Source organism: Anolis carolinensis, chromosome 1, assembly GCF_035594765.1.
Source record: "Anolis carolinensis isolate JA03-04 chromosome 1, rAnoCar3.1.pri, whole genome shotgun sequence".
NCBI lineage: Eukaryota > Metazoa > Chordata > Lepidosauria > Squamata > Dactyloidae > Anolis > Anolis carolinensis.
This window is the reverse complement of record NC_085841.1, coordinates 237,953,348-237,980,982: the sequence shown is the minus strand read 5'-3', so window position 1 is coordinate 237,980,982 and position 27,635 is coordinate 237,953,348. Positions and strand designations below refer to the sequence as shown.

Below are 27,635 nucleotides of genomic sequence, written 5' to 3'. Positions count from 1 at the left end.
TCCTGTCTAAAATTGGAATACAGATGGAGCATCTCTTATCTGAAATGCTGCCTTGGAATCCAAAATGTTCCATGTTTTTTTAAAAAAATATTTTGAATACTTGCCTTGGAGATGAGACCCAGGCCCAAGCACAACATTTATTAATTTCTTATACATATAGTTGAAATGTGATGTTGCACACAATATTTTTAATAATTTTAATAACAATGGTACACTTTTTTTGGTTTCAAGAGTGACTTGAGAATCTGCAAGTCGCTTCTGGTGTGAGATAATTGGCTATCTGCAAGGACGTTGCCCAGGGGATGCCTGGATGTTTGATATTTTACCATCCTTGTGGGAGGCTTCTCTCATGTCCCCAAATGGAGCTGGAGCTGACATAGGGAGCTCATTCATGCTCTCCCCGAGCTGGATTGAACCTGTAACCTTCAGGTCAGCAATCCAACATTCAGGTCAGCAGTCCTACCGGCACAAGGGTTTAACCCATTGTGACACCAGGGGCTCCTACAAGGGTACACTGAACCACTAGAAATGAAAAACGTCTAATATCTCTGGCACTAAAAGTTCAAAGTTTCAAAATAACGTAGCTTTGAATGATTGGTGTGAATTTGTGCAGATATATATTTAGTTCACATTCTTCAAGTTTGTCCTGCAATGATGAATAGTATTCAAACTTGGGAGAAAATATACTTTTTGGACTCCAGCTTCCAGAATCCCACAGCCCAAAGGTGTTCCCATTATATTAGGATCTTCTTGTTCTCCATGAGCCCCCTTATCTTTCTTGGTTCCCTTCCACCCAGTTCCAGAAGGATGGCTCAGCTTCCACGTGCCATGCATGGATTATCCCACACTCCTTGTCATATCCTTTGAACTCAATATCTCCATCTTATCCTTGTGGTTTTGGCTCTGCCCTACCTTTTACAGATCCAATCACTGGTAGGTGGCTTTGGCCAGCACCCAATCACCATTGCCAGGTATGTAATGAGGAAAAACAAAGCAGTAACAATGTGCTGAGTCAAAGGCATCAGAGGCATTTACCAAACAAACACATAAAGTGCCTGAGACGTCCTCCCATCAGTTGTGCACAGAGACAGCCAGACGTAAGGAAGCAGAAGCACAGCTGAGGAGGAATACAGCAGCCATGGAAAGAGGTACCAAACATCATCAACAAAAAGGGACAGAGGATATAGTGTTTGTTCTTAGAGCCTGGTGAACTGACTATATTTGGACTACAATTCCCAGAATTCTCCAGCCAGCATAGACATGCTGATTGAGGATTTTAGAAATTATAGTCCAAAGAGTGAGATGTCCACAGTGCCTTTTTCTTTGTTAGAGGATGCTACCACAGCTTGGGGAAGATAGCTGGCAAGGAGAACTGGAAAGAAGGTCTTCTAAACAAGTCTGAAAGTTTATGTGACAAGAGACTGGATACAGGCAGCGGCTATGGAAGTGCTGTGTACTAAACGAGTCGGAGAAAACCAACTGATTTATGTATTTGGGCTCTTTTATCTGATCTGAGGAACATGGTGTTCCAGTCCTGCCTCCATCCACAGGAACTTGCTGCAAGCTGTTGTACGTTATTCTGTTTTATCTTCAGGTTTGGTAAAATGGAAATATGGAACATTTCATAGGAGCCAATGAACATCACATGGGAATGTTTTTGCGTGGCTTGACCCTTGAATAGCTAAGTACTCTCTGAAGACGTTTGGTAATAATGACCAGGAAATGCAGAGAAAACAAGGCATCAAAATGTGTCAATGGCAGTATCAAAAAAATGTATCCCATCCTTTTTCTCCAGGAAGGTTTCAGTGTCACAGTTTAATTGACAATGACAACATGAGTTATGAAGGGTGTCTTACTGTCTTAACATAAAGCAACAATATGGGAACATATCAAGAAGCAAAGCTCTGCTTATTGATTTTGAGGTAGGCTCCTTCTCAGTGTTTCTTCTTGAGGAAGGTTCAGAGAGCTGGGACAGGACCTTCTTGGTTGTGACCTCCTGGCTTTAGGGACGGTCTTGCAAGGAAGGGTATACACTGCTCAACTCTAGTGTTATCATCCCTATCATGTCAGTTCTGTATGTTTCTCTAGTCCCAGCCTTTGGATGTATCTAATGGGCTGGGTGTGTTTTTCAAGACTGACATTATGTCAACTCATTAGCCTGATGATTTTTTGTTGTCAGACTTTGTTTTTATATTCCAGGTATAGAAGTTTCTATTCTTTTCTCTCTCTTTTGAAATACTAAATCAATGAAACACAATATCACTGCTGATGAACCAAGTTCTCACTTGTTTAAGGATTTTTAGAAACATTTTGAAATGGAGAATATGGCTTTGGGCATTTCCCAAGTCCATTTTTCTTCTATGCAAAATTAAGGACCGACCTGGGCACTGCTTATTTTAATACACTAATATAATAATACACAAATGCAGTAATACAGTAAATGCTCCTGTAAGTTAGCCCACTGCATTTAGCAATCAAAATTAATTTATAAATACATTTTTAAACTAAGCAGTTTCTGTTTAAGATAAACTAACTCTTAATTCCCAGACATTTCGCTACTTCTTCTGGTGGCTGGCTAGCTTGTCACATATAATACAAAGACAAAAATTTTGACTATAATATTTGTCAGCAACTTTATACATGGTTAAGAGGGATGGTAGAAACTGGGCTTAAGACATATAGTGTTTGTTTGTGTCAGGAGTTGCTTCTGGTGTGAGACAACCTGAGTTGCTTCTGGTGTGAGAGAATTGGCCGTCTGCAAGGACGTTGCCCAGGGGACGCCCGGATGTTTCGATGTTTTACCATCCTTGTGGGAGGCTTCTCTCATGTCCCCGCATGGAGCTGGAGCTGATAGAGGGAGCTCATCCGCACTCTCCCCGGGTGGGATTCGAACCTGGCAGCCTTCAGGTCAGCAACCCAACCTTCAAGTCACAAGGCTTTAATCTACTATGCCATCGGGGGCTCCACCATATAGTGATCAAATACTAGTTTTCATTTTCAACACAGACAAAGACAAAAGGCAGCTCAACTCTGAAAGGTTGAGCGAACAAGCCTTATGAGGAGTGGCTTAAAGAACTAGGCATGTTTAGCCTGCAGAAGAGAAGGCTGAGAGGAGACATGATAGCCATGTACAAATATGTGAAGGGAAGTCAGGGAGCAAGCTTGTTTTCTGCTGCCCTGCAGACTAGGACGCGGAACAATGGCTTCAAACTACAGGAAAGGAGAATCGACCTGAACATCAGGAAGAATTTCATCACTGTGAGGGCTGTTCAACAGTGGAACTCTCTGCCCCGGACTGTGGTGGAGGCTCCTTCTTTGGAGGCTTTTAAGCAAAGGCTGGATGGCCATCTGTCGGGGGTGCTTTGAATGAGATTTCCTGCTTCTTGGCAGGGGGTTGGATTGGATGGCCCATGAGGTCTCCTCCAACTCTACGATTCTATGATTCTATGATTCTAGGTCTAGTTCATGGGCATCCTGAAAACGGATATAGATTGCACACTTCAATGGCTACTGATTGTCGTGTTATTCTCAGAACCAGTATCCAAGAACAATACATGTCAAATAACTTTGTCTACATATATGACTTGTTTCAGATAAGATTTTATTTTCTCCCCAACAAGTGCACATGTTTCTCTTGAGAAATGACAAATTCATTATTTGCTCATTTTAGGGGAGAAATTATATTAATTTAGGGAAGAACAACAGTCCATGTGAAAAAGTTCTTGGAGTCTTAATGGATAACCAGTTGAACATGAGCCAACAGTGTGGTGCAGCTACTAAAAAAGCCAATGGGATTTGGGGCTGCATCAAAAGGAGTATAGCGTCTAGATCAGGCATGGGCAAACTTTTTTGCCTTGGGGCCACATTACAGGCTTGGCTGGGAGGACCAGGATGGGAGGGAGTGGGGCCATTTGAACTTTGGGTGGACGTGAGCCCATGAGGGGTAGGGCCCGGGAGGGGACAGAGCAGGGCCTGGCTCATCCTCAGGTTGTCCACACAGCATAAGGACGAGGCTGCTTGCCCCACCCTCATGCCAGAAGGAAGGCGGGACACGTGGTGACTGCCCTAATCCTACTCCTGTGATCCTTGGGCTGTCCTCTTCGCATTATGCCAGGAGGAAGGTGAGACATGCTGTGGCTCAGAGGGCTCCAGAGGGCTCTCAGCTGCCACGTGCCTTCCTTAAACTGTCCTCTCAGCATAAAGATGGGACAGCTCACACTATCCTTATTCTAGGGGGAGGGTGAGACACATGGTGGCTGAGAGAGCTCCAGATGACTCTCAGCTGTTGCGGGCTGCCATGTTTTGAAATCAAGACAGGGTAAATAAGGAGGGTCTGAGGTAAGCACCTCGGGGACCGCATCTGGCCCTTGGGTCTTAGTTTGCCCATGCCTTGTCTAGATCAAGGGAAGTCATGGTGCCCCTCTATTCTACTTTGGTTAGACCTCACCTGGAATACTCTGTCCAATTCTGGGCACCACAGTTCAAAAGAGATATTGACAAGCTGGAAGGTGTCCATAGGAGGGAAATTACAATCATCGAAAGCCCTATGAGGAGTGTCTTAAAGAACTGGGTATGTTTAGCCTGTAGAAGAGAAGGTTGAGAGGAGACCGGATGACCATGTATAAATATGTGAAAGACTGTCATAAGGAAGAAGGAGCAGGCTTGTTTTCTGCCGCCCTGGAGACTAGGACTTGGAGCAGTGGGTTCAAATTACAGGAAAGGAGATTTGACCTCAACATTAGGAAGAACTTCCTGACTGTAAGCGCTGTTCAGCAGTGGAACTCTCTGCCTCGGAGTGTTTTGGAGGCTCCTTATTTAGAGGTTTTTAAACAGCCAGATGGCCATCTGTCAGGGGTACTTTGAATGTGCTTTTCCTGTATGGCAGGGGGTTGGATTGGATAATCAATGTGATCTCTTCCAACTCTATGATTCTATGATTCTAAGGGCCCTTCCAGACAGGCCGTATATCCCAGGATATGATCACAGGTTTTCTGTTTATCCCTGATTAATTTGACAGTGCAGATCAAGTAAACCAGTTTAAAGCAGAAAGCCTGGAATCAGATTCTGGGATATAGGGCCTGTCTGGAAGGGCCCTAAAAAATGAGAATATAAGCATGTGCTTGTACTTAGGTATGGTCATTTGTTTGCTTTCGAGATAAACGAAATCTCATATCTGCTGAGTTCAACTGCATTTCTAAATTTCTGAATTTGATCTAAGCATATCTTGGCATTATCCTGATAGTGGATTGTTATGTGACAAGTGTTAAATAGAAATCATATAAAACATTGGCTTATATAAAACTGACTGCAGTCATCTATATATATAAAAGAGTGATGGCATAATGGCGACCCACAAAACAACAAAACTACAGGCCCCCCAACCTCGAAATTTGACAACACAACCCATCATCCACGCCTCTAGGTTGATACAACAAAAAGAAAAGAAAAATAAAGTTCTAATTAGAGAGAGAGGAATAATTGCTTTTATCCAATTGCTGCCAGTTAGAAGGCTAAGCTCCTCCAACTTGGTCTCCTAACAACCCAATAAAAAATAATAAAAAACACTAAAAATTAATACAATAAAATACTATAATAACAGAAAATAACTAAAATAATACAAGAAAATAATTAAATATAATAAATAAAAATATAACTTACAATAAAATTAATACAAAAATGCAAATAACATCAAATAAAAATTACACAACAATTTTTAACCAATACCACCACCACTTTGCCACAGCAACGTGTGGCCAGGCACAGCTAGTACTGTATAATACTATATGTTTAGGGACTTCAGTTCTGTTTAAGATATATTTTCTCTTTCTAATTCATTTACATACACATATGCTCACAACTACAATTGTATAAGCAAACAGAAATCAAGAGTTCAATTTAATATTTTAAGATCTGCACTAGTTTAATATTTTTTGCCGAGTTAAACAATACAAAGTGGTATTTCAAGAAAGCTTGCAGCTTAGTGATTTTGTTAATCTTTTAAGTCCAATTTCTGAAGTTAATCTTTCTAAAATTAAGGTGTAGCCTTTAAAAGTTAATCTATCCCAGTATAGGGGATTTGTTTCGCAGCAGAGTGCCAAAACTCCCACACTTTTTAAAAATTCAGTAAACTGTCTTTTCTTGAGATACTTTGAAGACTAGTGCAATTATTATGACATACGTTTTCAAGGACTGAACTGTTCTATATTCACAGCAAGGCACTTCAGTGTGGTTTTGCAACTTTAGCGTGTCATAGTTGCAAAAACACACCAATAAATAAGATTCAGGAATGTTATTTTGTCACAGTGACAACAACAGCAAGCTTGGTGGGACCTTAAAGACTAACAGATGTGTTAGCCTTTAGAGCAGTGCTTCAACCTGGGGGTCGGGACCCCTGGGGGAGTCACAAGGGGGTGCCAGAGGGGTCACCAAAGACCAGTAGTTTTTGTTGGTCATGGGGGTTCTGTGTGGGAGGTTTGGCCCAATTCTATTGTTGGTGGGATTCAAGGGGCTCTTTGATTGTAGGTGAACTATAAAACCCAGCAACTACATCTCCCAAATGTCAAGGTCTATTTTCCCTAGACTCCACCGGTGTTCAAATTTGGGCATATTGAGTATTCATGCCATGTTTGGTCCAGATCCATCATTGTTTGAGTCCACAGAGCTCTCTGGATGTAGTTGAACTACAACTCCAAAACTCAAGGTCAATGTCCACCTAACCCTTCCGATATTTTCTGTTGGTCATGGGAGTTTTGTGTGCCAAATTTGGTTCAGTTCCATTGTTGGTGGAGTTCAGAATGCTCTTGGATTGTAGGTTAACTGTAAATCCCAGCAACTACAACTCCCATATGAGAAAATCACCCCCCCCCCCCAACACACACACACAAACCCCACCAGTATTAAAATTTGGGCGTATCGGTATTTGTGCCAAATTTGTTCCAGTGAATGAAAATACATCCTGGTTATCAGATATTTACATTACGATTCATAACAATAGCAAAATTATAGTTATGAAGTAGCAGCGAAAATAATTTTATGGTTGGGGGTCCCCACCACAGGAGGAACTGTATTAAGGGGTCGCAGCATTAGGAAGGTTGAGAACCACTGCTTTAGAGTGCCTCAAAAATCAAAAAGGGAAAAACGGAAAATCAGGCCTAAATATCCTGAAGGTATTAGCTGAACAGGAAAGGCTCTGGTTAGTACAGGTTAAGTATCCCTTATCTGAAATGCTTGAGACCAATTTTTTAAAAATCTTATTTTGGATTTTTTTTTTTAGATTTTGGAATATTTACATATATATACAGTAATGGGATATCTTGGTGATGGGACCCAAGTCTGAATGCAAAATTAATTTATGTTTCATAAATACCTGCTACACATAGTCTGATGGCAATTTTATGCACAATATTTTTATAACATTGCACATGAAACAAAGTTTATGTCCACAGAACAATAAAAAATAAAGGTGACGTTACCTCTGCCATTTTCAGAATTCCAGATAAGGGATACTCAGCAAGTAATTTTGTGGGACGTGGCCAAAAAATGTTTAGCTGCAGTAGGCTATATTTCAGAAGAAGGCAAATCGCCTCTGAAAACACTCTACAAAATTCTTGAGATTGCCAGAGGCAAAACATAAAGGAACATAAACACAAAGTTATAAATGCCATCCTCACTATGGGTGTACCATGGGCCTGCTAAACAAGGTGCAACATTTGCTTTGATGTGGTGCCATGAAGTATGGGGCAACACCTATATTTCCTAGACATTAAGCCATCCCGGAGCTATATTCTACCCTAAGGAGGAAAGCAACTGCACAAAAAGTTGACATGGTTCTGGGAAACATCTCATGAGTGATGCCTAGAAGGCCATATAAGCACTGCTTCCTTCCCAGGGAGGAGGCCCAGATCTCTCAGGAGATTTCAGATCAGGAGAGATGCCAGTGCTCCAGGAAAAGGATGTCTCAGCTTGTTTTCACGTGTGTTTACTTTTGTTTTAATTTTGTTTGAAATATTTGAGTGGCATAGACAAGGCAAAGTGCCTCCATAGCAATCTGCACTGCTGCAAAACATCAGTTCTGTTCATTGTCTTTCAAGGACTCACAACAGCTGCAGGCCTATCTGGTTGGAGTGTTTGACTCCTATTTTCAGCCTTCCTCCTATCTCCCTTTCATAGCTGTTGCTCTCAGTGCACTTCTTGGCTCCCCTCCTCTGACATTGCCTGAATCGAGCTATGCTTGCAGCAACTAGCAATCAAACAATTCAATACAAAACAATTAACAATGGTTACAGTATTTATCTTAGCCCCTTGCTCTTCAGTAGAGTTTATGTAAAAATAGGACAGCCCTATAAATTTCCCAACACCTCCCACAGGCAGGAAGCAGCCAGGCCTCGAAGTTGCAAGGCTTTTCCTTGCTAATCATGGTGATTATCATAACTGCAGCATTCACGCTTGCCTCCAACAGACAAGAGTTCTTTCTCCCACACTGGACCTTCCATAAATATATTAAACTCCCTTGCTTAGTTTCCAATATACCTCACAACCTCTGAAGATGCCTGCCATAGATGTGGATGAAACATCAGGAAAGAATGCTTCTGGAATATGGCCATGCCGCCCAGAAAATTCACAGCAACCTAGTGATTTCGGCCATGAAAGCCTTCGACAGTCCTATAAATCGATTGTAAAAAAAGTGACTTCACACAATTTTCTGGTACTTGTCCCCCCAAATAATATAGTACCAGACATAGATCTATTTCAGGTCCTTTTTTCTCATTATAACTCCTGCTGGCTACAGCATCTTGTTCGTCCTTGAAATGTGTGGACAGCAGTGGCAACTGGTGGCTTCCATCCTAGGCCCCTTCCACACAGCTGTATAAAATCTGCATTGAACTGGATTATATGGCAGTGTGGACTCAGATAATCCAGTTCAAAGCAGATATTGTGGATTATCTGCCTTGATATTTTGGGTTATATGGCTGTGTGGAAGGGCCTTTAGTGAAGTGGTTCAGCACCATGGATACCTCCTCAAACTCAAATTGGATTTGAACTACCTTTTCTGTCAAATTTGTTGTATAACATGATGTTTTGGTGCTTAATTTGTAAAATCATAACCTAATTTGATGTGTAATAGGCTTTTCCTTAATCCCTCCTTATTATCTAACATATTCGCTTATCCAACATTCTGCTGGCCCATTTATGTTGGTTAAGTGAGACTCTACTGTACCACCATATACAATAAAAGTTTGTGTGAAATGTTATATAGTGGGTTTTTAGTATCCAATGGAGTGGGTCCCAGACCCGCCCCCCAAGGGATACCAAAATCCACAGATGCTCAGGTTTCATGATATGCAATGTTATGGTAAAATTGGGTCCCTTTTATAAAATAGCAAACAACTGAAATGAGTGCTGAAGTTGTGAAATGGGGAGAGGTTGCTGAAGGGGTGCCTAAACATCAGCATAGTCCTCACATGTGGCAATATCAAGATTCACTTTTTCGATTTTTCATTCCCAAATATTTTTGAACAATGGTTGCACAAAGCTGACTTGTTACAAAAATTAAAATAATTGAACAGCGATTCTGTTAAAAGCATAGTCAGAAAGAGTTTAAAATACATTTATAACAAATCTGAAAACATTCAAGACCAAAACACTTCCTGTTTAAGCCTCAAATAGTCTCTAGAACATGACATTTAGAGGTATATAGTCTTTGGCCATAAAGACTCAATGCTGATCCTTTAAATCTCTCCTGGTTTAATGCCTACAAGAACATACCCCATCAAAGTTGTCTAGTTCTCTTAAAGAGACACACACACATACACACACACATCAAAGTTAGGGAATTGCTCAAGTTGTTTTCCAAAAAAGGAACGGTTCCATAATTTGGATCAAATGCATTAATTTCCGAGCTTTGGAAGTTTCAGATGATGGATCCAGCTCTTTTAGGCAGACTGTTCCTTCATGTTTGTGTGCTTATTTCAGACTAGTTTGGCGAGTTCTCAAGCAAGGTAGAATTGCCATAATCTCAAAATGCGACAAAGGTACAGGGGCATCTCCCAGTGGCACATAGATACATGAGAGTCCTAATGATTTTCCATTATCTCTAAGAAGGATAGTATTTCCGGTCTTTGGCTAAGTGTGCTACACACATTAGTTGAGATGCAAATAAGGAAAATGTGTCACTCAGAAGATTGTTGTCTATGAACTTGGCTGATGACTATGTCCTCAGTTTGGATTTACAGTAGCAGATGCCAAGTCATGTATTTCCCTGGCTGTTAAGGAAGAGGAAAAGACAGCACAAAGCACTAAGTTTTGCGTTGGCTCTCATTAACTTGGCACATTGACTCATGCAAGGTATTCAATCATGTTAGGGTTTAGACATTTCAGGAACTGCCTTTGATACTATCTGGCAACTTGTAAACACTACAATAGGCAATAGGTTTTGTAGAAACAAAACTGTAAGGCAAGAAAGCAGAATTCAGGTGGGAATGTCAGAAAAATAATGTTTCAAATGTAGGTTGCAAGGAGCAGCAGAAGAAAGGGAAAAGGACAAGAAATACTAACGTTCTCTGAGTCCGTTTCATTCCCTTTTATTTCAACATCCAGACACCCATTGGGTTGGTGATAAAGAGAAGACATTTAACAATAGAAGCTATAAATGTTGTTTTTCTTAATCTGTTTATCCTATTATGCTTATATTATTGCTGTATTCTGATTGTTATTTATGTGATTTTAATATGTTGTAAGCCGCTTTGGGTCCCGTGAGGGAGAAAAATGGGATAATAATAATAATAATAATAATAATAATAATAATAATAATAATAATAATAAAATGTTTCTTAATGAAACAAGCTTGCTAATAATATTGCCTCCTCTGTTTTTCACAACATTACCATTAAAGTTTAAATGAGTTTTACGCAACTTGTTCTTTCTACCAAAATCTGTGCCTAGCTGAAAGGGAACATACTTTGCACTGACAGTATTCAGGGTAATTTCAATTGCTTTGTACTTTTATGTGTGAGCGAATGAAGATGTATTGATGCGTCAAGGCAAAGGCTATGGCCCAATGTTCCTTCTTGAACATAGGTTTTGACTGGGTATACAATGGACACCATTAACACAAGTTGAGAAAGTGGAAGCTTTAAACTCAGAGAAGATCAAGAGTTCTCTTTCCTGAGCTGTAGGAGGAAATCGTTTCGCATACCTAGCCAAATGGTTGCAGAGAGTACTTTTGCGACCTCATCAGATGGGATAACTTTTGGCAGCATATGCCAGTTCCTCTATAGCAGTGGTTCTCAACTGGGTCAGGCTGTGGCACAGGCTGGTTAGTAGCCAGCTGCAATAAATCACTATGACCAAGAGGTCATGAGTTTGAGGCCAGCCCGTATCGGAGTGAGCACCCGACCATTAAAATAAAAAATAGCCCACCTCATTGTCGACCTAAGCAACCTGAAAGATAGTTGCATCTATCAAGTAGGAAATGTAGGTACCACTTATGTGGGGAGGCTAATTTAACTAATTTACAACACCATAAACAGTGTCCAGTGGTGTTTGGAATGAGGAAGTCGGCATCACAGTAGATGATGAAGCAGCTGCTCCCCCTGTGGCCGGAACTGAGCATCCCTTCAGGAAGCTGGAAGCTGGAGAAGGTTAAATTGCCTCTGTGTCTTTGTCTCTATGTTCATATAGCATTGAATGTTTGCCTTATATGTGTACATTGTGATCCACCCTGAGTCCCCTTTGGGGTGAGAAGGGCGGAATATAAATACTGTAAATAAATAAATAAAACCTGGGGTCCCCAGATGTTTTTGGCCTACAACTCCCAGAAATCCCAGTTTACCAGCTGTTAGGATTTCTGGGAGTTGAAGGCCCAAAGCTTCTGGGGACCCCAGGTTGAGAACCACTGCTCTATAGTTTTGGGACAGAGCTCGCCAGCTCCCATCTCACGACCTAAAACTACTTCTGGTAGGAAACCATCAAAAACTATAAAGGAACCAGAGTGTGCTGCACAGCGGCAACACGGGAGGCTTCCCATGTTACAATAGAAATCAATGAGAGGGGGGGGGGGAGTTGAGTATCGGATGCTTCTCCCTCATGGAATAAGGTAGGGTGAAAACCTAGCGATGTGAGGTGTGGGTCAATGAATTGTGGCGATTCTGGTGGCCCGTATTATGAGATTGTTCAAAGCGCCTGGAAGTGTTCTTCTAGCTAAAGAAAGCACACTTAACTATTTTCTTATCTCTTTCTAGCTGGAGATGTATTGCAAAATGTATTATCAGGACAGAGGGATGTAGTACAATATCACAGATTTGAAGATCTTCAAAACCAAAGTGAAGGTGCACAGAATGAAATTTCTATCTATCAGGAAAGACAACAGCATAAATTCGATGACATTCCCCTTCAAAACCAAGGCCGAAAGACTGCTTCATCTGTAAGGCAGCAGAGTGGAAGAAGACGCCCCCAGGTCCCAGAAGGGGACAAGCACAGTGAAGGTGCCCAGATTATCCCTGGAGGTCATCGGGAATCGGGCAGGGAAGAAGGCAGACCCCAGGAAGGTCCCAGTGAAATGGAAGGCAATCAGAAGGGGTAAGGAACTGATCCTGCGTGGAGGAAGGATCTCTCATGATTGAGGGGACTCTGCTTTTCTATTCTGTTCATGCATTCAGGTGGATTAAATGGGGCTCAGGTAAATGCTACATAGGATCACAGCCCTCGTGGGTTTTAGGAAGATGATTTGGATCTGCTTTGGGATGGTGTAGCCATCTATTTTCTACCCAAAAAATTCTGAACTATAACAGTGATGTAATAGGTAAAATGCAGCAGTTGTAAGCTTCCTTCCATCGCTGTATCCCTATCCTTGGAAAAGCTGTTTATACTTGATTTCTATCTTTTTAAAAGAGGGCACAGAATCTCAGTCATGAAGATCAGGCAAAATGTCATATGTCCTGAGTAAATGATGTGAATTCTCCAGACCTCTTCTTGAGCTTGGTTAGGTGAAGAGCCGTGGAGAATTCAAAAGCTTGCTCACATTGACACAAAGAATAGCCTTTATTCCTAATATTGTGGATTTGGGATTAATGTAATTGCTATCAAAACTCTTATAGTGCACACTGTTCTTGTTTGTTGAGAAGCAAATGCTACTGATTCCAGGGGGGAGCTTTCTCCTAACTGTGCCCAAGATTGCAGCTTCACAGTCCAAGTTTATGCATTTCTAAGCAGAAGGCAGTATAGCTGTAGTTTCATATAATGTGTTAACTTCCAAGCTGTAAGCATAACCAATGATAGAAATTTTGGGAGTTGTGTTCTAAACTTCATATCCTGGCTAAGCTTCTTCTTTTTCTTCTTCTTTTTTTTTTTTGGAAAAGCTTTTCCCCAAATCAGTTCCTTTCATGCTTGCTTTTAAAAAAACAAAAAACAAAAAAACCAGTTCTATAGCACTTCTACTAAGGATCTTGTGTCACTTCCTATATCTCTAGATCTCTTCCTTTCCATGTTTCAAAGGACCTGGAGGGGATTTCCCATTTTATTTCAGTATCACTTCTTATATCTCTCAATCTCTTTATTTCCTCATGCCTTCATGTCCATGTTCAAAACCACCTGAAGGAAATTTCCTATTTTAGTCCAATGGTTCCTTATTCAAATGTGGCTTAATAATACAATAAATACTTATATATCCAATTATTTTTTCATGTCAGGAGCGACTTGAGAAACTGCAAGTTGCTTCTGGTGTGAGAAAATTGGCTGCCTGCAAGGGCATTGCCCAGGGGACACCCGGATGTTCTGATGTTTTTAGCATCCTTGTGGGAGGCTTCTCTCATGTCCTCACATGGAGCTGGAGCTGATAGAGGGAGCTCATCCACACTCTCCCCGGGTTAGATTCAAACCCAAGACCTATTGGAAGTCCCCAGTTTTAAGACCTTGCATCTAACAACAACCAGATGCAGAGCCTTTTCAGTAGTGGCGCCATCTCTCTGGAACACCTTGCCACCTGAAGTTCGTGCCTTGCGGGACTTGGCCTTCCGCAGGGCATGTAAGACACATCTGTTTCGACAGGCTTTTGAGTTCTGTTGTTGATGTTTTAAAAGGTGCTTTTAGGATGTTTTTAAGATGTTTTTTAAAGATGTTTTTAAGATGTTTTTTAAATTGTTGATTTTAGCCGGTTCTTGTAAGCCTCTCCGAGCCCTAGGGGAGTGGCGGCATATAAGTTTGAAAAATAAATAAATAAATAAAAACCCAACTTTCAAGTCAGCAGTCCTGCTGGCACAAGGGTTTAACCCACTGAACCACCGGAGGCTCCAACAACATGTGCTAAAGTTTATCTTGTCTTTTTGTCATGCCCATCTGCATACTCATAGATGTGGAATAGTAGTTTCCATCCTTCATATTCATATTTGTGAAATGAATTGCCTAGCATCATATGTAATTTCTCCTTGTGACTGTGTACGATTGATGTTTCCTTGAATTAATGAATGACATCGTAGGTGTGATTATGTAAGAGCATGTTTTAAATTTTCCAGGCTGTCTTGAACTATGTAGATGTAAAAGAGCATAAATGCTGTTAAACAAGGGAAGCCAATGCGAGAATAGGGTAGTAAAGCAGACAATGATAGCAAGAGGCGGTTGGGAGCCAATGTGGTTATCCATAGTATGTTTGTTGTCACAGAAGTACTGGTGTACACAATTAAAATGGATATAGCTATTCTGAGTTGTAATGAATTTCTTCTGCTTAGAAATAAAAGACAGAAGGAAAAAAATGACCAAATTATGACACCTTCCATCAATCTCCATGAGCAAGGCAGTGTAACCACATTTCAGAAGCTTTGAATGGAAGTACTAGTGGTTAGTCTTGCTTATAGTTGGGTTTCTGCATTTATTTATTTATTTCCAACATTTATATCCCGGCCTTCTCACCCAAAGGGGCTCAGGGCGGCATACAAAACTGGCAACAATTCGATGCCTACACATAATTAAAACAGCAATGAAAATCCAATTAAAACAATATAAAAATATAAAACATATGATTAAAATTCATTCATCCAAAATCCTCGTGCTGTAGCCGTAAATCATTCATTGTATATATTCACATGCGAGATGATGGTTTCTTCTCAATTCCAAAAACTTGTTTGGAAATTTCTTTGTGGGGTTTTAATATCTGCTTTGTGGAAAAAGGTTTTGATTTTTTGCTGGAAATCTACCCCAGTTTTTAATATTACACTATGACTGGAGTATGACTGGGTTTGTAGCCCTTGCAATCCTGTAATGGGATTAGGATACAGCACAACATTGTGTTGCAAATTACATATGTATTCCTATGTTGCTGTGATGCTAGATATGAAGGGAAACAGTTTGGTAGACTTTTAAGTTTATTGAGAATTTCATTACATTTTAAATTTTCTATAATGTGAACTTTTATCTGTTACCTAAATTGTCTAAGTTGCCTTGGATCCCAGAGCTGGAGAACAGATGAGATATAAATAAATAAAATAGCACAGCAGAATAGTTGTGGGGCATCCTACCTTTGGGCACAGTTGATGTAATTGACCTACACTTACAAGCATATATAGGAATGTTCTCTTATAGCTCTTTGAATCTGAGCCCTTACTTTCTCCTCAGCATGAACCCCTACGCAGGACTGGTGGACTCCCTACGTGCCACATGGTTGTCAGGAAAAACACGCCCGATAGAATATCGGAAAGAGCAGCTGGAGGCATTGGGTCGCTTTTTGGATGAGAGGAAGAGCGATCTCTTCCATGTCCTGCATGAAGATTTGTGCAAAGTGAGTGAGACTCTCCAACCAAAGACCATAACTCTCCTCCAAGTCAGAGGCACCTGAGAAATTGCTGAACTCATTGGCTCTTGAGCCTGAGGTTGACTTCACTAATGCACTTTCTCTTCTTTTTTTCCACACTTTCCCTACAGCCTATTTTTGAATCTGAGATCTCAGAAGTTGCCTATACGAAGAATGAAGTGAATGAAGCCCTTAACAACCTGGACTGTTGGGTGAAGGATGAACATGTGTCCAAGAATCTAGTAAGGGGGTCAACTTGGGAGAGGAGAAAATGTGCCTTTGCATGTTTAGTGGAGGGAATGTTTATAGCAAATGTGCTATTTAATTAAGTGGGTTGGTGTGGGCGCCCATATATTTCCTATTTTAAAGTAATGTATGGGCATGGCACCCATCTTGGTCAACCAGGTTTGTCTTATCTGTACAATGAGAATTGTCTGTTCGTACAGATGTTATGGACTGGTTGGATCTTCTTGCGGTCCAAGGCACTCTCAGGATTTTCCTCCAGCACCAAAGTTCAAAAGCATCTATCTTCAAACCAGTCCATCCTCCAGGAAATAATGCCTGGCTTCTCACTGGAGGGAAGGATATTAGAGGCAAAGATGAAGTATTTTGGCTACATCATGAGAAAACAGGAAAGCTTGGAGAAGAGAATGATGCTGGGGAAAATGGAGGGGAAAAGGAAGAGGGGCCGACCATGGGCAAGATGGATGGATAGTATCCTTGAAGTGACTGGCTTGATCTTGAAAGAGCTGGGGGCGGTGACGGCCAACAGGGAAGTCTGGCACGGACTGGTCCATGAGGTCACGAAGAGTCAGAAATGACTGAGTGAATAAGGAAGAAGAAGAAGAAGAAGAAGAAGAAGAAGAAGAAGAAGAAGAAGACGACGACGACAGATGTTATAAGACTGCAACTCCTAGCATTTCTCACCATTGCCTCTGTTGCCCGGGACTGATGGGAGTACTATTTCGACAAGTTTAGTTTAAAGATGGCATGATGGGTCTCAAGCTGTGGCCTCCCGCTTCTGATCCCTAGTAGTGACCAAAGGAGAACTTTTGTGGCTACAAATAACATATTATTTTTTACTTTGCTGCATTTGCTTCATGGCGTTTTCCTGCTTTCTGTTCTTTGTAGGCCTTGAAGTTTGACAGTGCTTTCATTCGCAAGGACCCCTTTGGTGTGGTGCTCATCATTTCACCTTATAATTACCCTGTCAACCTTGCCTTGGTGCCTCTGGTGGGGGCCATTGCAGCTGGTGAGTAGGAAAATGTTTTCAGGGTTTCCATCAAGTGTTTCTTACCAGAACCCCAGAAGCATTTTTTTTGGACTGCTGATTTCAGGCATGGGCTGGTTAATTGGGTGGTTCCAGTCATGGGATGGATCAATACCTCTCCCTACCATGATAATGTGTTCTTTTTTCCCCCAGGGAATTGCGTGATTCTCAAACCTTCTGAGATAACCACCCACACGGAAAGATTTCTTGCTGAAGCACTGCCTTGCTATCTTGACCCAGTGAGTTTATTAGTATCACATCTTCCTTATCATTTTCATCCAAACATTTCATCTGGCTACAATACCAAAACTCTAAATTCACCAGATTCTGCCTGATCTTTGAAGCTAACCCTTCAGACAGATCCTGCCTGATCTTTGAAGCTAAGCAGGTTCAGTCCTGATTAGTACTTGGATAGCTAACCATTGAGTAAGAAAATCCTATGGGCTTACCATACATTGAAAGGAAACATGAGGGCACACACACACACGTGCACATACACAAAGTCCCACCTTGTTAGAACTTGGAAAATTGTATAGACCCCTAGGAAGATAATATAATAATAATAATAATAATAATAATAATAATAATAATAATAATAATAATAATAACAACAACTTTATTTTTATACCCCACCTCCATCTCCCCGGGGGGACTTGGGGTGGCTTACATGGGGCCAAGCCCAGCTGAATACAGGCAATATAAAACAACACGACAATAAAAAACAAATCAATAAAACATATTAAAATCACATTTAACAGTAAAACATAATGGATAAAAACCTGGGTAGCCACCTAAAAATGAACAAGCGGCATGCATGGAATTGTGGTAGGATTACTATCTTGTGTCCTGCTTTAACAATCTTTGAGCGATCCTAAGGATAATGTAAGGCTTCTGTGATGTCAAGTTTATAGTTTGTACCAAATATAAAATAAAAAGCCTGCTTCACTTCCTTGCTATAATGCTGTAGAACAGTGGTTCTCAACCTGTGGGTACCCAGGTGTTTTGGCCTTCAACTACCAGAAATCCTAACAGCTGGTAAACTGGCTAGGATTTCTGGGAGCCAAAACACCTGAGGACCCACAGATTGAGAACCACTGCTGTAGAAGAATTGGTGAAAGGCATGTGGAGGAATTGCACATGGAGGAAAAGAATTTCCTTTTGATCAGGAATGGCAACTACGTACCCCTCCAAATGTTGACTCCAGCTCTCAGCATTCCTCACTAGTGGCTCGGTTTGTTTAGAGCTTCTGGGTGCTGCAGTTCAACAACATCTGAAGGGTTGTTGTATGTTTTCTGGGTTGTATGGCCGTGTTCCAGAAGTATTCTCTCCTGACGTTTCGCCCACATCTATGGCAGGCATCCTCAGAGGTGCCTGCCATAGATGTGGGCGAAATGTCAGGAGAGAATACTTCTGGAACATGGCCACACAGCCTGGAAAACATACAACAACCCTGTGATCTTGGCCATGAAAGCCTTCAACAACACATCTGAAGGGTTGTTCAGTTCTTATCCCTGCTTTAAATGAAAACCAGACATTATGTTCTCTTTTCTTCATAAGAGTTTGATTCAAGGATGTTGGACTGGATCCAGGGTGTTGAACTAAATAGCCTTTGTGATCTCTTCCTACTCACAGTCCTGTAAATCTATATTTCTATGAGTACCAAGTCTGGAAAGGAACTTTCTTCCTTCTTCCCCCTTTCCACAGGAAACCTTTGCTATTGTGACAGGTGGGCCAGATGAGACAACACAATTACTGGAGAACAAATTTGATTACATCTTCTTTACAGGTGAACCAACCTTTCTTTCTTTTTTAAAATTCCAGCTTTTATGAATACTGTAATCAGATTGAGTCCAGTTATGGAAAAAAGGAAAAAAATAGAAGCAACATCCAAAATAAATGAACAATTAAAATTCAGCCCATTTGGAAGATCTATATATCAGTGCAATGTCAGCAAGTCCAAACATATCATTTGTATGAGTATGTCTATTCTTCAGTTGTTAACAGTTAAAATGAGTTAGTCTAAAAGCTCAAATGCTGTTCTGAAACTTCACATGATGTGATTTCAAATTTTATATTGACAATAAATGGATACCAGATTGAAGCATCTTCATCTATTTGACTCTTTGATGTTCTTATCCAGTAGGTTAGTAATGGACCAAACATTTTTTTGATTTAGTGTTTGAAATCTCTTTTATTGTTGTTGTTTCCTCCTTGTTCTGAATACTGTATTGTGTTATCTCTAACTAATGGATCAAATTCAAAGATATGATATTATGGAAAATGTGCATTAATTTGCTTAGGCAGAATTGTATTGTTACTACATAGTACAAAATAAGTATTAGTGCTAGATGATAGTTATTGTCTGTAAGTCCCTTCAAATTGCCTACCAACTTATGATGAGCCCATGGATTTTAAAGGGTTTCTTAGGCAAGGTGTGGAGGCCCTAGTGGCGCAGCGGGTTGAACCACTGAGTTGCTGAACTTGCTGACCAAAAGGTTGGCGGTTCAAATCCAGGGAGCGGAGTGAGCTCCTGCTATTAGCCCCATTTTCTGCCAACCTAGCAGTTCGAAAACATGCAAATGTGAGTAGATCAATAGGTACTGCTTCTGCAGGAAGGTAATGGCACTCCATGCAGTCATGCCGGCCACATGACCTTGGAGGTGTCTACGGACAATGCCAGCTCTTCGGCTTAGAAATGGAGATGAGCACCATCCTCCAGAGTCGGACACAACTAGACTTAATGTCAGGGGAAACCTTTACCTTTAGATAAAGTGTACTCTGAGGTGGTTTGCTATCCCCCCCCCCCCGAAATAATACAGCACCACGCTTTCCTTGGTGGTCCCCAATCAAGTACTGACCAGACATAATCTTCTTAGCTTTCCAGATCAGATGAGATTTGGTATCTTCAGGCTGTTTAAGCCTGCATACTAGTTAAGTGATATTGATCAATAGCAATACAACTCTGCTTGTGTATAATGTATGCATATTTTAATATGCATGAATATATTGTACAAATATAAAATAATATTTATGTAAAGATTGGAGATAAATGTGTTATATAAATGTTTTGATTAAAAGTAGGGTATTAGAATACATTTTTAGTCATCTGTGAAGCTGAATTTAGATATTTCCTATATGAAGTCAGCATGATATGGCAATTTGAGTGTTGGACTACAACTGTGGAGAACCTCATTTAAATCCACTCTTGGCCATGAAAACCCACTAGATGATCTTGGGCAAATCACATACATTTAATTTTAGAAAACTTCAGTATAGCTCTCAGAAGACCTTATGGTCATCACGAGTTGGAAACAACTTGAAGGCACACAACAATAACAAGACTGCACAATAATTTTTGCATGCAAAATCTAGCGCAGACGTCTGAGTGAAACCACCTCTTTATGTCTCTTTGTGACCACCCATATCTTGTCATCCCTTTGCAGGGAGCCACAACGTGGGAAAGATTGTTATGACTGCAGCAGCCAAACATGTGACACCTTTGACTATGGAGCTGGGAGGCAAAAACCCCTGCTATGTAGATAATTGCTGCAATTTCCAGAATGCAGCCAACCGGATAGTGTGGGGAAAGTTTTTTAACACTGGCCAATCTTGTATTGCACCCGACTATGTGATCTGTACCATTGAAACTCAAGAGAGGCTGATGCCTTGCCTCCGCCAGGCCATCCGTGAATTCTATGGCTGCAACCCCCACGAATCCCCTGACTATGGCCGCATGATCAATGACAAGCATTTCCAGCGTGTCCGAGCATTAATGCAGTCTGGCCGATTGACCATAGGTGGCGAAACAGACGAACGTGACCATTACATTGGTGAGCAAGTGGCCTGCTCTCTGGGGCTGGGATGTGGGAAGACCCTTTGCTGTAACCTACAAAGGTTTTGGTGAGAAAAACAGGGCTTTACATGTGTCATGAGAGTGCAATGAGGAAGGCCTTGGGATTATAATCCAACAACATCTGGAAGCCCACATTTCTTTCTGGCCTTGATTTACAGAGAGCAAGCACTGAGTCCTCCAATTGTGGACTTGTGCATCTAGGAGGGAATGCTAAGGCCATGGTCATATGGGAACAGTGTGTCACATGTAGTATGATGTTTCTTAATGGGACCTTCCTGTCTGCAGCCCCCACAGTGCTGGCTGATGTGAAGGAGTGGGAGCCAGCCATGCAGGAAGAGGTCTTTGGGCCCATCTTGCCCATCTTCACTGTGGCTGACTTGGATGAGGCCATCTGCTTCATCAACAGCAAAGAGCGTCCACTGGTGACGTATGCTTTCTCTTGCGACTCCAAGGTAAGTGTTAAAGATCACTGTGTCCAGAAAATGTAGCATGAGACTAGTCCAAACAAGCCTAGCTATGGAGCTGAAAAACACTGCATTACAGTGGCCTCCGATGGCCTAGGGGATAAAAGCTTCGTGACTTGAAGGTTGGGTTGCTGACCTGAAGGCTGCCAGGTTCGGATCCCACCCGGGGAGAGCGCGGATGAGCTCCCTCTATCAGCTCCAGCTCCATGTGGGGACATGAGAGAAGCCTCCCACAAGAATGGTAAAACATCAAAACATTTGGGCGTCCCCTGGGCAACGTCCTTGCAGACGGCTAATTCTCTCACTCCAGAAGCAACTCCGATTGCTCCTGACACGGAAAAAAAGTAGTCCCTCCACATTAGTTTAGCTTAGAAATGTAGTGAAAAAATCATGAAAGTGAAAAAATGCCAATTAAAAATGCTAATTTTAACCTGATAGAACACCTCTCTACAAATCTCTAGGTGTAATTCTTTGCTGGAAGGTGGCCATAGAGTTGTGCTGGAGGACCTAGAGATTCCTAGGGCCCTTCCACACAGCCATATAACCCAGAATATCAATGCAGAAAATGCCAAAATATCTGCTTTGAACTGGGTCCACACTGCCAGTTCAAAGCAGAATATGTGGGATTTTATTCAGCTGTGTGGATGGAGCCCTAGATAGACTATTTTTAACTGAATTAGCTCATAATCAAATCTACAAAAATCAATCTACAAATGTTGAATGCTTTCATAATGCTTTCAGAATATCATATCCATTTGCAACAGAGATCTCTGTCAGAGCTGTCCCAGTAAATTGTGATAACTTTAGAATCCACCCTCTTTTTTTTTAATTTAGAGGTCTTTGTTTGTTCTAAGTTTTTTTTAAAAGAATTCAGTTTCATGAATATGAAATGTTTGTATATTGGAAGATGACTGCAATTTTCTATAGCTATATGTATAAAAATACACTGCTCTGAATATAGGATTCAATAAACTATTAATTATTAATTTTTAACTAATTATTTCCTAAGTTTTGACATTTTAAGGCAGGGGTGTCAAATTCAGTTTCATCAAGGGCCACATCAGCCTTATGGATGCTTTCAAAAGACGATTGAATCCATGGATTCATAGATGCAAAGGGCCAACAATAATTTTTTATAGGGCTCAGGTGTGCTTTAGTTTTTACCCAATCTAGGTCCTCAGATGTTATTGAATGACAACTCTCATCACCTGTGATTATCTATCATGCAGCCCAACAGCACTCGTGGCTCTGAGGTTGAGGAAAAGTTAAAGGACATTGTAAGATCAGACATCATATTCATAAGCCTTGTATCTAAATCCAAACCCCACTTTCCTGAGTAAACAGAACAAACTGCTGTCTTCTAGAAGTTACTGTATCACAACCCCCATCAACTCTAGTTATTATGTCTAATGTGGAGGAATATAGGAGTTGTAATGCAACATCTGGAGGGCCACATAAAATGATATGGCAGGCCAGATTTGAGTTTGACACATATAGCTTAGAGACTCCTTTCTCCCATCCTTGCCTGGCCCTCTGCTAAGGCTTCCCTCAGAATGTCTCCATGCAATGCTCTGGATGTCTGAAAGGGATTCCTACAGTGTCTCCCTGCTAACCCTCTCTCTAGACCTCTTCCATGTTTTATCCTGACTTCTGAGGTGGCCTTCCTTTTTATATAATGTCCTCTTGTGGTTGCATATAACTGCTGCATACATACATACATATTATGAGACCCTGGCCCTGAGAGAGGTGGACTTCTTACAGCCTTATCACACGGGGCAAAAACAGCATCCTGAGATACTTCTGCTCCAGTTCACCTGTGGAGCCCTATGCCACCCATTAGATGATGTGGGGTGACTTCCGGTGGGGCTCCATGGGTGAACTGGAGCGGCAGTGTTGTGGGACGCTGCTGCTGCCAACACGGAGCCTCCTTCTGTTCCGGAAGGAACAACGAGGCTTCGGTGGACTGAAGCCATGAGTCAATGCTTTACTACATGGGATGGGGAAGCATTAGCTGGTGGCCGAAACACCAGGACTGCCCTGATGCTGCCGATTCACTTCAGAGACTGGTGAATCACAACGCTGGACTCATCCATGTGATGATGTCTTTAGAGTATTTATTCCTAGTTTGATCCAGATCCATGAAACCATGCAAGAGCCTTTGTGGAACATTAGTACGTACAGCACATACATTTCCCTTGTATATATTTTTTTGAGTTTTTTGCCGGTTGCTTGAGAGTTTGGGTTGTTTGAATTCCGGTTAACTGAGAGTCTGCTGTATTGTTAGAAGTTTATTTTGTATTCATGTTCTTTGTTGCATTATTTGCTGAGCTAAATTTTGGTATTTTCTTGTTACACGTGTAATATTACCTTGAGCTATATTTCATTACTGTTTCCTCAGTGGTTGCAAGGCGTCCCTTTTTACCAGGCTGGAAACTCTACTTCCTTTTGCTTGAAAGATCAAGGAGAAGGCCCCTAATACACCTGTGCTTTTGTTAATTCCCACAGGTTGTGAATCACGTACTGAATTGTACCAGCAGTGGTGGCTTTGGTGGCAATGATACCCTACTGCATGCAGCATTGGTCACCTTACCTTTTGGAGGCATTGGTATGACTACTTCTTTGTCCCACATATATTTCTATTCCCTCAGGTGTTGTGTGGTTTCTGGGCTGTATGGCAATGTTCTAGCAGCACTTTCCCCTGACATTTCGCCTGCATCTGTGGCTGGCATCTTCTGTTCTCTACTTTTGCATTAATCTTTCTCTCCAATCTTGAAATACATGACAGCAGATAGGTTCTCATATTACCCCTGTCTATATATGCAGATAATAGGCAAAAAAAAAAAATACAAGAAAAGGATTAATAGCCACCAACTCGTTGTGTCATGTCAAACTGCAGTTTTTTAAGCTTATTTATATTTGATGGCAGAGAGAACCCTGTGAGCTGACAACACTGGCTTAGAGCATTTCTTGCAATTTTCTTGCGTTTTGTATTACAACAAATTTATATAATTCTATATAGCCAATCAATTTTTATAGCCCATCTCAGTATTATTAATTAATGTCATTTCACAAAATATCTAAAATTTTGGGTGGGTACTTAGTACAAAACACACACACACATGCACACGCACACACGCACACACACACACCCCTACATACAAAAGTAATCGTAATAATATTTTCCATTCACAACGAAGAGTTACTGCCTTGATAGCAAGTATCCTATCTCCTCAGAGTACATCAATGGTTGTGGAAGGTCTCAACATGAAATGACATGCAGATTGCTGATCAAAAAACACTTACTCTAATTGGATAGCAATTCCCACAATCTCCTAGTGATCTGCTGGAGGGAAAGTCCTAGGAGTAGCTGTCCAATTTATTTGTTTACTATATTCCTACCCTACTCTTCTCACCCCGAAGGGGATTCATAGTGGCTTACAGACATGGCAAAATTCAATGCTGCATTACAATATAAATAGACATGTAGAGTAATAAAACAGGTAAAAGCATATAAATACAATTAAAACAATTAAAAAAACCAGATTAAATCATAGTGCATAGACCTATAGTCGTTGTTAGTGCTGCATTCCACAATTCCCCAAAGGCCTGGTGCCATAGCCAGGTCTTCAACTTTTTCCTGAATATGAGGAGGGAGGGGCCAGTCTAATATCATTGGGGGGGGGGGAATTTCATAGCCAAGGGGCCACCACAGAGAAGGCCCTGTCTCTCGTCCCCACCAACGCACCTGCGAGGGAGATGGGATCGAGAGCAGGGCCTCCCCTGCAGATCTTAATGCTCTAACCAGTTCATAGGGAGAGATATGTTTGGACAGGTAAGTTGAGCCAGAACCATTTACGGCTTTATAGGTCAAAGCCAGCATTTTGAATTGTGCTCAGTAACAGAAAGCAGCCAGTGGAGCTGACATAACAGGGGGTTGTGTGTTCAAGTACCTATCTTTTCCAAGTTCTACATGTAACCCAGGACAGTGGACTTGAAAATAAAACCACACAAGCCAACTATTTGATTTATAGTCTTTGAAACAGTTATTTTGTGCTACTACAGTTATGAGGTTGCACTAAATAGTTACACAAAATGCTATGAGTTGTGTAGTTAATGGATGCACATTTCAACATTTTGCAACAAGAGTGACTCATCCATAGTTGATGTTTCACATATATTTTACATTTCTTTTTTCATTTATTATGCCTTGCTTCTACTAGAGCAACTACTATCATCCACAAAATCTTCACTTTTTCTTGCACACTTTAAAAAAGAGAGAGAATGGGCTCTCATGGGAACCTTCACAAGCTGTGGCACATCTTTTGTGTCAGTTTCAGACCTCCTCCTTGCTTAGTTCAACCTGTGCATAGAACTGCATTGTTTTTCAAACCTAGAAATAGACTTCTAGCCCCTTCCAGGTTTGTTCTGCTTTGTTTTTTGGCCGTCTGTGTGCTTCCCATAGACCCTAAGACTTTAAAAGCTAGCCTCTAGACTAGTTGCCCACTGTTAGAGGGACTCTTGTCATGCCCAAAAGGGGTGGAATCCAGAAAAAACATGAAGGGCTGTGGAGAAGAAGGGCTGTGTGAAATCTCCTTCAACATGGTCTAAATGAGAAAGAGCAGAGCAAAGAACTCTCCAGGTTGCAGAGTAAATTGGAATCTTCTGTCAGTGAGCAGATTTTGATTTGCATCTTTTCTTTTTGTGTTTTAGGATTCAGTGGCTATGGCAAGTACCATGGAAAGTTCTCCTTCGACACATTCAGTCACCATCGTGCCTCCCTCTTGCGTTGCATTGGCATGGAGGCAATCAACACAATCCGTTACCCACCATATAATGAGCGCAAACTTGCATTGATGGTCGCTGCATTGGAGGTCAAACGCAAAGGCATGATGTGCACTTTGCTGTGAGCCTCTTGAACAGTACAGAGCTTGTGTGCCTGGAGCTGCAAGGTGGAGAGGAGGGATTGTGCCTTCAGATCCTAGGTTTCCACTTTATTCCCTGGATGGACCACACGAAAATTTTACTTTCTGTAAAGCCATGTTCCCTCATCTTGAATGCTTATCTTGTGCTCTCCCTCAGCATTGGTAGCCCATTCAGCATTTAGGTCAGAGGTGAGGAACACAAGATGTTGAAATGCATCTTTCCCTACATCTGATGCACTCACTATTCCTACATTGAATTTTCTATCATAGGGTGACCAGTTTATTGAGGATGAGCATGGACAAAGCTTTTGCACTAGGTTCAAGCCAGGGATCAATCCCCCCTTTTAATATAATGGCATGGTGCTAATTCTGATTCGGTGTCTGTGAGAACCAGTTTTTTTTTAAACTGACAATTTGATCTACCTATAAACTTGAATTACCTTTCAATAAAAGCAAAATCATGAATGTTTCTTTAAGAACTATTGGATACTCAAATTGGATCCTTAAACCAATGTAACTTGCAGAGATGCAATGCTAAATGAACACTGACACGTGACTATGGTCAAGGCCACTTTCTTTTAGTAAGTTACCATTGTTCCAGCATTTATTCCTAGATAGTATGTACCTTTAGTGCCATCTACACTGGCTATTTAATGCAGTTCAAACCAGTATTGAAAAAAGTGGTTTCATTCAGATGACTGCATAGGGAATCCTGGAATCAGTTTGAGACCCAGATAGTGATTATACAAACCACAGAGCACTGATGTGCATCAAGAGATTTTTTTTCTCCCCCCCCTCCCCCCCCCCACATGATTCTATGTGCATTTGTTGTCCAACCACCAGAGTTTGAAGCTAGCTTTGAACTGCATTAAATGGTCTGCGTATATGCAGCCGTAAACCTAGAATTTTAACTCGGGCACTAATAACCATCCCAGGCAATGCTCAGCATGTTTACTCAGTCTGTTATGTTTTAGGAAACTTATTTCCCTGCAACTATGGCTTATGATTACAGACTTTTCTTGAACAGTGCTGTGTTTTGCAAGGACACATTTTGCTTCTGTAATAAAGATCTTCTATCAAATTTGACTGGTTCCTCAGTTGTATTGTTTACATGCTGTCCTTATTGATGTATATTATGTTGTAAAAGAAGCCAATGCCAATCCCTACTCTGAAGGATCTGAGGGGATTTGGCTGAAATGCAGATCTTGATGAAAAGAGACTACATGAACAATTTTCTACAGGTAAAATCATTTGAAAATGAGGGTGTTCTGTCTGCTTGGGAGTGGAACAATTTCCCTTGAAGTATCTACTGTCAATATAACATTAGAAGTGACATTCATGAGACGTT

The 27,635-nt window shown here is 41.1% G+C and overlaps 1 protein-coding gene across 1 annotated transcript; it reads left to right on the top strand.

The window, feature by feature from the left end:
- Positions 1 to 1,007: 1,007 nt before the first annotated feature.
- aldh3b1 (aldehyde dehydrogenase 3 family member B1) lies at positions 1,008 to 27,368 on the top strand. The gene is made up of 11 exons (XM_008111562.3): positions 1,008 to 1,148; positions 12,240 to 12,576; positions 15,604 to 15,766; positions 15,910 to 16,020; positions 16,910 to 17,030; positions 17,202 to 17,287; positions 18,753 to 18,834; positions 20,492 to 20,878; positions 21,187 to 21,353; positions 23,871 to 23,970; positions 26,076 to 27,368. The coding sequence occupies exons 1-11, from the start codon at positions 1,139 to 1,141 to the stop codon at positions 26,270 to 26,272; spliced, it is 1,761 nt and encodes a 586-aa protein (XP_008109769.2). The 5' UTR covers positions 1,008 to 1,138; the 3' UTR covers positions 26,273 to 27,368.
- The last annotated feature ends 267 nt before the right edge of the window (positions 27,369 to 27,635 follow it).

Bases quoted from the DNA above. Each gene is read 5' to 3' on its own strand.
- aldh3b1 (XM_008111562.3), top strand. The intron at 17,031-17,201 runs GTGAGTAGGAAA...TTTTTCCCCCAG, and splicing joins GGTGGGGGCCATTGCAGCTG to GGAATTGCGTGATTCTCAAA. The intron at 23,971-26,075 runs GTATGACTACTT...TTTGTGTTTTAG, and splicing joins CTTACCTTTTGGAGGCATTG to GATTCAGTGGCTATGGCAAG.